Source organism: Bison bison, unplaced genomic scaffold (genome assembly GCF_000754665.1).
Source record: "Bison bison bison isolate TAMUID 2011002044 unplaced genomic scaffold, Bison_UMD1.0 scf7180017864077, whole genome shotgun sequence".
Taxonomy (NCBI): domain Eukaryota; kingdom Metazoa; phylum Chordata; class Mammalia; order Artiodactyla; family Bovidae; genus Bison; species Bison bison.
Window position 1 is genome coordinate 2,710,771 of NW_011494649.1, and position 10,841 is coordinate 2,721,611.

Genomic DNA, 10,841 nt, shown 5'->3' on the forward strand with positions numbered 1-10,841 from the left:
ACTAAAAAGCCTCTTGATGAAAGTGAAAGAGGAGAGTGAAAAAGTTGGTTTAAAGCTCAACATTCAGGAAACGAAGATCATGGCATCCAGTCCCATCACTTCATGGGAAATAGATGGGGAAACAGTGGAAACAGTGTCAGACTTTATTTTTTCGGGCTCCAAAATCACTGCAGATGGTGACTGCAGCCATAAAGTAAAAAGACACTTACTCCTTGGAAGGAAAGTTAGGACCAACCTAGATAGCATATTGAAAAGCAGAGACATTACTTTGCCAACAAAGGTCCGTCTAGTCAAGGCTATGGTTTTTCCAGTGGTCATGTATGGATGTGAGAGTTGGACTGTGAAGAAAGCTAAGCACCAAAAAATTGATGCTTTTGAACTGTGGTGTTGGAGAAGACTCTTGAGAGTCCCTTTGACTGCAAGGAGATCCAACCAGTCCATTCTGAAGGAGATCAGCCCTGGGATTTCTTTGGAAGGAATGATGCTAAAGCTGAAACTCCAGTACTTTGGCCACCTCATGCAAAGAGTTGACTGATTGGAAAGGACTCTGATTCTGGAAGGGATTAGGGGCAGGAGGAGAAGGGGACGACAGATGAGATGGCTGGGTGGCATCACTGACTCTATGGACGTGAGTCTGAGTGAACTCCGGGAGTTGGTGATGGACAGGGAGGCCTGGCGTGCTGCGATTCATGGGGTTGCAAAGAGTCGGACACGACTGAGCGACTGAACTGCACGGAACTGAACATCCATAGGGATCCTGGGAACTTTGAAGAGCCATCGTCCTCATATTGAGGAATTTTAGCATATAACATAGCAATAGAAATCAGTTGCGGTTCTTTTTTCCTTTTTAAAAATGTATTTTGATATTTTTGGCCTTGATACATGCCATAAAAACATAAATCTAACAAAAAATTCAAAATTTAAGTGACAGAGCTTTCCTTTCAGTTTTTGTTATGTTTTTATTTATTTATGGACTGATTCCCCTTTGACCTTGCTAATTTCTTTAAAACTTGATCTGATTAACTCAAGTAAATTATCTTTTTGGTTGCCTGGAAATAGGATGGGGAACAAGGGTTAGAAATGTGCTTTCTGGGATGGTGGAAATGTTCTATATCTTATTTGGGGTAGTGGTTATACAGGTATATGTATACATTGGTCAAAAGTCATCACACTGTGCACTTAAAATCTGTACATTTCATTTGTGTATTTTACTTATCTACATTTTATTATCCAAATTGGTATTTTTAAAGTAGTGAAAAAAAGTTAAAATTCTTGACAAAATAATTGCATTAACTTATTTAAATGAGAATCAACTACTATATATTAATTTGCCCTTGATAATACTTTGCTAATAATTTATTAAAAAAGCATGCTTTTAGAAGGTTTTTTATATTTTTATTTTTTGTAGCCAGGTGGTAGCCATCTTGGTTAGTATGAGTAACCTTGAATTTACATTTTTAGCAATTTGGCAAAAAATAATTTAAGCATCTATATTTTAATATTGCTAGCTTATTTGGAAAATTAGTACTTTTAAATTGCTGGTTTTATTATTTAAACAAAAATGTCTTTATTTTGTTTTAAATTTTCAGAATTAGTTTTATACCCTGGAATATTGAAATAGAAGTCCTTCCTCTCATCTCTTCTGTGTTGCCAAGAACTATTCTTCCAACAAGTACCATATCTTTAGAAAATTTTGGTAAAGTTTTTTAATTTCTTTCTAGTTAAAAAAAAATTACTAAGCCTCTTTCAATCTCATGAAAAGTATAAGTGTTGATGACTTAGAAATGCTGTAAAATAAGGTATAGATAATGAGTCCTAGATATTTCTATAAATATTTGTACAGTGACTTGACTTTAAAATTGTTGCAACTAGAAAATCCTTTTACTTTAGGAAATTACAACTTCATGTCTTTGAGGAACTGATTAGAAGTTTCCTTTCTGTTTAGGGGGTCAGTGTTCAAACCACTGATTTTTAGAAGTAATACTTCCTATGAATTGTGAACAAATAGTTCGAGTCCTTACTATTTGTGGGTAGCTGTTGTGTCCTGCTTTTGCCTAGGTAATAGTGATTCATAGAGCAAAAGGCAATTAACAGACCAAACATTTTCTTTTGATTTTTTCACTAGAGAATTGCCCACATGGACTCAAATCTTGGTATAACTCATTTCAGTAGCTTTCAAAAATTGGTATTACTCAGATGTTAGTAGCTATGCATTTATTAATAATTTGATTCACAAGTATATTTTGCTTTCACTCTGTTATAGATGTCTATTTTATGCTAAAATAAGCTGAAGCCAAATTCTTATCACTTGATGAAACATACATTTATTTTTTCCTTTTTGTATACTGTTAGGTACTTCTTGCAAAGGCTATACATTAGCACATACTCAAGAAGGGGAAGAGAAGAAGCAAACTTCTGGTACCTCAAACACCAGAGGATCAAGACGAAAACCTGCAGCAGCAACTCCTACAAGAAGATCTACACGTAACACAAGAGCTGAACCAGTCAGTCAGTCTCAGAGGTCCCCAGTATCAAATGTTTCTGGGTGTGATGCCCCGGATAACAATAATCCATCTGTAAGTGTTTCCTCTTCCGGTGAGTCAGAGAAGCAAACAAGGCAGGCTCCAAAAAGGAAGTCTGTAAGAAGAGGAAGAAAACTACCTTTATTGAAAAAGAAACTTCGAAGCTCTGTGCCTCCCCCTGAAAAATCATCTTCCAGTGATTCAGTTGATGAAGAAGTAGCAGAACCTGACATACCACCTGAGTTAGAGAAAGAACACCAATCAGATGTAGAAAGTATTAACACTGTGCAGATAAATGTAGAAAGTGAATCTGCTAATGGCTTAAGAAGTTGCAGTGAGCCATTAAAAGAGAGTGAAGAATGCGCCGAGACCCATGATACAGAGGAAAGAGTAGAAACTTTACATTCTGAGTCTGATACCCAAGATCCTCCTGTGTTACTTGGAGGGGAGGAGGAAGTTCAAAAAGTTGAGAATACGAGTATAGAAGCTAATGTTTTATGTCTGGAAAGTGAGATTTCTGCAAGCACTTCCAAAAAAGGAAGTGATCCATTGGAAAATCAAGACCCAATAGCTGAACCTTCAGAATCAGAAATAAAAGCAGATATGTGTATAGATCATGTTCTAAATGATTCTCTTACATGTTCAGGATCTGAAATTGAAGTATACCAATCTGCATCAAACTTATGTGAGTTACCTGACAATGCAGAGCCAATAGTTAATGAAGAAAAAGTTATGGAGAGTCCTATAGTAAAAATTATTGATCCTAGAGATTCTACAGTAAAAACAGAACAGCTTATTGACAGTCCCAAATTAGAATCTTCTGAGGGTGGAGTTATACAAGCAGTGGACACAAAATCTATTGAGAGTTCAGAGGTTCTTTTGCTTGGGCATGTTGAAAATGAAGATGCAGAAATAATTGCAACATGTGATACTTCAGGGAATGAAACTCTCAGTAGTATTCAAGACTCTGAAAATAGTTTATTAAAAAAAAATCTTAACACCAAATTGGACAAATCTTTAGAAGAAAAGACTGAATCTTTGGTTGAATATCCCAGATCTACAGAATTGCCTAAAACTCATCTTGCACTGATTCAGAAGCATTTTAGTGAGGACAATAATGAAATGATACCCATGGAATGTGATTCATTTTGCAGTGACCAAAATGAATCTGAAATTGAACCATCTGTAAATGCTGATGCTAAACAAGTAAATGAAAATTCTGTGGAGCACAGTTCCCAAAAGAATATGTCATCTTCTGATCCTGCAAATGAAAAGTTTGAAACTGTATCTCAACCATCTGAAAACCCAGTGGATGCGACAGATAAAGCCAAAAAGCCTCGTACGCGAAGATCTAGATTTCACTCTCCATCTACAACTTGGTCTCCCAACAAAGACACTGCCCGAGAAAAGAAGCGGTCTCAGTCTCCATCTCCCAAAAGAGAAACTGGAAAAGACAGCAGGAAGTCTCGATCACCGTCTCCTAAGAAAGAATCTGTTAGAGGTCGGAGAAAATCTCGTTCTCAGTCCCCCAAAAAGGATAGTGCAAGAGAAAGGAAGAGATCTCAGTCTCGGTCTCCAAAAAGAGATAGTGCTAAGGAAGGCAAAAGATCTGAGTCACTCTCCCCAAAAAGAGAGAACAGAAGATCTCAGTCCAGAGTGAAAGATTCCTCCCCAAGAGAAAAATCCAGGTCCCGGAGCAGAGAAAGAGAGAGTGATAGAGATGGGTCGAGGAGAGACCGGGATAGAGAAAGGAGAATGAGAAGGTGGTCTCGATCCAGATCACGGTCAAGGTCACCATCAAGATCTAGAACAAAAAGTAAGGGTTCATCATTTGGTAGAAATGACAGGGACAGTTACTCTCCTCGATGGAAAGAGAGATGGGCAAACGATGGTTGGAGATGTCCACGAGGAAATGATCGATACAGAAAGAGTGACTCGGAGAAACAGAATGAAAATACAAGAAAAGAAAAAAATGACATTAATACAGATGCTGATGATTCAAATTCTGCTGACAAACATAGAAATGACTGTCCCACTTGGGTAACAGAAAAAATAAATTCTGGGCCTGATCCGAGGATCAGAAATCCAGAAAAGTTAAAAGATTCTCATTGGGAAGAAAACAGAAATGAGAATTCAGGGAATTCTTGGAATAAAAACTTTAGTTCAGCTTGGATGTCTAACCGTGGTAGAGGTAACCGTGGTAGAGGTAACCACAGAGGTGGTTTTGCCTACACAGATCAAAATGAAAACAGGTGGCAAAACCGAAAACCCCTCTCAGGGAATTCAAACAGTTCAGGGAATGAGACTTTCAAGTTTGTGGAGCAGCAGCCCTATAAACGAAAAAGTGAGCAAGAGTTCTCCTTTGATACACCAGCCGACAGGTCAGGGTGGACGTCTGCATCGAGTTGGGCTGTGAGAAAGACTCTGCCAGCAGATGTACAGAACTACTACTCCAGACGAGGCAGGAGTTCTTCAGGCCCACAGTCTGGATGGATGAGACAAGACGAGGAGACAGCTGAACAGGGTAACACGTTTATTTACCAATACTTTTATTTGAAGAAAGATATTATAAATTTAATACCTTGTTTGTATGAATTGAAGTGATCTCTGTTTATAATATTATGTTAAATTGAACCTCATTTTATGTAATAAACACTTCAATATATTTTTTTTCACCCCATGCCTGCCCCCAATCTTGCCAAAGACCTAAATATTTTATGTATAATTTGCTACAGTAGAGGGATTTGAAATAATTCTATGCAGGATTTAAATTCTATTTCATTTATATCATATGTGTGCACTTGAATTTTTTTGATTGTTGTTTAATAAGTCACTCAGCTAAAAAAGACTTATTCTTCCTTGACTTTTCTTAAGAACATTTGACTTGACTTTTCACAAGAAAAGAGCTGTTGAAGATTTTAAAAAGTGATAAACCTTCTAAGTTAGTAATTAAATTTTATGATTATTTTACTAGTAAGTTTCTTGAACTGCTAATTCTTTGCTAGTGTTGCCCAATGTTATTGTGTAAAGTTATTCTTAAAAATAATTTTGGTTAAATATTTATTTCAGTTAGAAAATCATCCCACATTATTTAGGAATGACAGGATTAAACTTAAGTATTGGATAGGTTTAGGTTAATTGGTATTTAGTTTTACAGTAACCAGTGGCTCTTTGTTTCTCTAAGGAAATTTGTAACATGATTTTTTTCATGTCTTTTTTCTTTTGATAGAGTCTAACCTGAAAGACCAAACAAACCAACAAGGTGATGGTTCTCAGCTACCTATGAATATGATGCAGCCACAGATGAATGCAATGCAGCAGCACATGAGTGCACACCAGCCTGTGAACATGTTTCCATACCCAGTGGGTGTTCCTGCTCCTTTGATGAACATCCAGCGCAGTCCGTTCAGCATTCATCCTCAGCTGCCCTTGCATCTGCACACAGGAGTACCTCTCATGCAGGTGGCGGCTCCTGGCGGTGTATCTCAGGGACTGCCGCCACCACCGCCCCCTCCCCCACCGTCCCAGCAGGTCGGCTACATTGCTTCACAGCCAGACGGAAAGCAGTTGCAGGTATGTTTCCAGCCGCTCAAGTGTAGACAACATTCGCCATTGTAAACGTTCAGCTCTTAGGGATGGATGCTCGAGCAAGGGCTTCTTGCTGGATATCCATATACAGTGGCTTATTTGATTAGACTTATGGTAAATCTGTACAACTCCTCTTTCACTGTCCTTCCCCAAACCTCCCAGTCCCAAATAAGAAAATGAATACGTTATCAAATCTAAGCTACATATATGCTGGTGCTGATATCCAAACAAGTTTTTTGGTAAGTTTAAGAAAACCGGAGTATGAGGCAAACTAGAATCATGTGATGGACACTTGAAAAAATTTCCCTATTTTATTGGACTTTTAGGGGCTGGGAACTTGTGATTGGATACTGTGATAAAGCTTGTACTGGTCTTGTTCAGACTGTTCATTACCGTATGTGTTTCATTTTCATGGATTTATCATGCTAAAAAAAGAAAATAGTGACTCTTGGGCATATAGTAAATTTGAATAACAACTTGTAATGGTTGCTTTATTGTTCCATGTCTATATCTCAGAAATTCTAGATTCCTGGCAGCAGGATACAGTTGGAAGAGCCAGAAAGTGGGAATTTGGGATCTTATGTCTTTTTCTGCTATCAACTCACTGCAAGCCATTTGACTTCACTGTCTTATTTTCTTCTATCTTTAAAGTGGGGTACCTACCTTAAAGATACTTATAGGAAAGATACTGTCATTAATGCTGCTTTTCTCCTTGTTGGTTTTAGTGGTACTGTCAGAACATTACAAATACATATATATTTTAAAAGTCATCATGACATGATGGGATTCTATTTAAGAATGTTGCTCATTTTTCTTCACAGTCCTTTAGATAAAAATTACCTGAAATAGACATTTCTCCTAAGTACTTAAGTATTAAATTGCCTTGATTTTTTTCTTTTTTTAATGTCTAATAGGTAACTAAACGTCTTTTATTGAGTACAAATAATTCATTAACTGATGATACCTCTTTAAAACAGGGTATTCCTAGTGCTTCTCATGTAAGTAATAACATGAGTACACCAGTCTTGCCTGCTCCGACAGCAGCCCCAGGAAATATGGGAACAGTTCAGGGACCAAGTTCTGGTAATACTGCGTCATCAAGTCACAGCAAAGCTTCTAATGCTGCTGTAAAATTGGCAGAAAGCAAAGTAAGTGTTACAGTGGAAGCCAGCGCAGATAGCTCGAAGACAGACAAGGCAAGTTCAAAGTTGAGAGCAACCTACATAATTCTGCATATGATTATGATAAAAAAATAACAGTTTTCTGTTGTATAAGTGGTAAAGGGAATTTACTGTTGATAGTCTTAGATTCCAATTTAAAGAATTCTGTCTACATTTGTTGGTGCCCATTGAATTACTGGTTGTATTTCTTGTTTATTTTTAGAAATGTGTGATTTGTGTTAGTAAATAAATATTTTATATCTATGATGCTAATATTGGAACAGTTCTTTGTAAATGTGCAGTGTTTTCAATTTAATATTTTTAAATAATTTTTTGAAAGTTTGTGATTGGGCAAATAATAATTACACATTTTCCTCTTATCAGAAACTGCAAATTCAAGAAAAAGCAGCACAGGAGGTAAAATTGGCCATTAAGCCATTTTATCAAAATAAAGATATCACCAAGGAAGAATATAAAGAGATTGTACGAAAAGCAGTAGATAAAGTAAGTTATAGCTTTAGTGGAGTTATGTACATATTATTTTGAACATCCCTATTTTAATAAAGGTATGCTCAATTAAATCTAATTAAAATAGTAAGAGGTGGCTTCTGCTAGTCAGCTTTTTTACCTTTGGAGAAAATGAAATATATACCTTCTAGGCGATACGAAACATGTAAAAATGTCTGATTATGTCTCTGGGGTATTTGTTTTTCAAAGAACTTTCCCTTTAATCCCTTTAAATATGAAAAAAATTCCCTCTTCTTTTTTATAGGTGTGTCATAGTAAGAGTGGAGAAGTAAATTCTACTAAAGTGGCAAATCTGGTTAAAGCCTATGTAGACAAATACAAATATTCACGGAAGGGAAGCCAAAAGAAAACTCTGGAAGAACCTATGTCTGCTGATAAAAACATGTGCTGAAATGGGAGCATTAGAAAGGACACTGGCGAGATATCTGCAAAGTGCAATTTCAACATGTACCTTTAACAAAAATCATACATAACTGTGATTGAAATTTGGTTTTGATAAAATTATCTTTTTTAATGTAGGATATAATGTTTTGTTCTAAATAAATATAGTTCTGCACCACAATACCTATATCTTTTCCTCCTCTCTATCCCCCTGCCCCCAAATAAAATTCAAGGGAAAGTAGAGGGTTTAAAGGAATATGCATTTTTACTAGGACTGTGTTATACTGTGGATACTGGAAGATGTACAGGTTTTTGAACAATGGAGTGCATAAATTAGAAACTTCAGAGTGCACTGGTTTTGGAAGAGATATATATAATACATTTATTCTGTCAGGCTAAAAATAAAAGATGGTCTTATGATTTTTCTCTCTAATTATAGAAAGATAAATAATGTATTATCATGAAGAATATTTCTAATAACAGAACATACCAATTGCAGGGTTCTTAATATGTATTTTTAAAGCACACATCTGAATAAATTGCTTAGGTAGAAGATACTATCACAAGTAAAATTCAGTGTTCAAAACTTTAGAACACTGTCCAACTATTGTGTCACCAAATGAACGTTAACGCTGCTTGTTTTTCTTTTGTGCCTTCTTTTCCCCAGTTGAGATGAAGCAGTTTGATTTGCTAGATTTACAGCTTTGGCAGTCTCAGCTCTGTTGAATTTAGAAGACCTGTTTGGAAAAAGTGTTGACTTTGTAAAAATTATGTTCTTCCATAATATCTTCTGCTTATCAGAAATGGTAAACTGTTTGTGCCAACTGGAGAATTGCTTTTAAGTCGTGACCCCCTTGCTTGGGTCTAAGGCAAAATCATGATATTCGCTTCAGGGGCTTCCACGTTGTTGCTCATCTGTTAATCACTAATGAAATTCTTCTTACACTTGGGAAATCTCCAGATGCTTTACAGTGAATAAAGTGTTAATTTGGTAACCATGTTACAAAATTCTAGACATTAAAACCTGTGTTTTGGAAAAAGGAGAGGAATTAAATAATGGAGTGTTGGTAAGGCTTTCAGGGGCTAGAGATTGAGGTGTTTTTTTTTTTAAGTACTAGAATATGTTAATTTTTATTAAAAGTAAATTTAAAATGTTCTACCTTATTATTTTATTTGGCATCTTGGAAGAAAAAATGGATTAACTCCACGATAAACTGTTTGATTCCAGTAACAATTGTCAATAGATACCAAATAACTGGAAAGCACTTTGGATCAGATGTTAATGGCGCAAAGATAGATATATGCCTCAGTGAGACAGGCTGACCCTTATGCTAGCTAAATAGCGAAAGCAATACTCCAGGACTGTGCTTTTCTGAGGTAAAGCTCTTCTGTTTTCTCAGCTGTATGTGTATGATACTTTCCTGGTGCTAGCTTTGATAGGCGAGTTTTGAAATGTTGGCCCCAGTACTGATTGTACTACTTCATAATCTTTATATGATTATGAGTATAATCCCAAAAAGTGTTAGAAATATTTCCAAGCAGTTTCTGATCTTTATTGTGCATTTCTGGGCGTTTGTAATATGGTATTCTACTGATTTATATATATTTTTAATTAAAGTTTATGTTAAGATTATGATAGGGCAAGAGTTTTAGAAGTATATTTCTTCTAATAAAATATTAAGACAGTGTTTCAATTATCAACACACACCTCCTCATTTGTTTTGGTTTTGGACTCTATAAAGTTTTAGAACATTTGTTTCTAAAAAACAGCTCTGTGAACTTCCGATTTTGGATTAAAGCTAGTTCACACTTAGAAAATTTTGTAGCAAATTGCCTAAGTTGATTAATCACACAACATATTTTTCCTACGTCTTCTTTCAGTGACATTTGGGAGTTGGGTGACAAGTTTAAAATTTGCTTTATACCATTTAGCTTGTGCAAACATGTTTAAAAGTTTTGAAAAAAATAAATGATGTGGTCAAAAGTTAAAGTCTCATATCTTTGGTAGCAGTACCATGAGTTAATTGAATTCTTAATACACATTTTTTGAATAACAGGTATGTACTCTGTATCTGGTTGGGGTACTGGTTAGACTGCACTTGAAATAAGAATATTACTGGACTAGAATCAACTCTGAAATATTTAAGAATGTATTAGAAAGTGCATGCTTTATGTTAAAAAAAATACATTGCTTTTTAACATTCCCCATTCTTTTATCAGAAATTTACATTACGTTGCATGTGTACAAACGTAAAGACACTTTGTGGGGTTGCAGATTTCTTGTTATATATGAAGATTCAGTATTAACTTGATCTTTGGAACCTTGGTCCCTCTAACTTACTAGTCACATTGACTGATGTTTAGGCGATACTGATGCCTAGAATTTTGAGACTAAAATTAGCTACTTGTTCTTTTAACATTCCAAAAATTTGGATTGTTTTTCCCTCTGGTAATGACAGTTTTTCCATTATCTTCTTTTGAATGGCCACGGTATGTACTACCTAAATGTTCACCCAAAAGATGCAGCTTCAGAAGCACAGTGGTTGCTCCATGGTCCATGAGACATTGTAGTATGAGGATGGAGTGCTGTCTACTGAAACAATACTCTTTAAACAGATATGTAGTATGTAATATTTTCTAATAAATTCTTTTGATAAACACA

General features: G+C 35.8%; 1 protein-coding gene across 2 annotated transcripts in view; it reads left to right on the forward strand.

Annotated features, from left to right (window-relative positions):
• The window catches only part of SCAF11 (SR-related CTD-associated factor 11), an 86,182-nt gene extending 75,341 nt beyond the window's left edge, over positions 1 to 10,841 (forward strand). The window contains exons 11-16 of one of the 2 annotated variants that reach the window (XM_010837535.1): positions 1,590 to 1,696; positions 2,353 to 5,046; positions 5,752 to 6,095; positions 7,088 to 7,306; positions 7,655 to 7,774; positions 8,043 to 10,841. In XM_010837535.1, coding sequence (XP_010835837.1) covers positions 1,590 to 1,696; positions 2,353 to 5,046; positions 5,752 to 6,095; positions 7,088 to 7,306; positions 7,655 to 7,774; positions 8,043 to 8,189 — 3,631 coding nt within the window. In that variant the 3' untranslated portion in view covers positions 8,190 to 10,841. The remainder of the gene's footprint in view (positions 1 to 1,589; positions 1,697 to 2,352; positions 5,047 to 5,751; positions 6,096 to 7,087; positions 7,307 to 7,654; positions 7,775 to 8,042) is intronic. The other variant, XM_010837536.1, reaches the window with a different exon arrangement.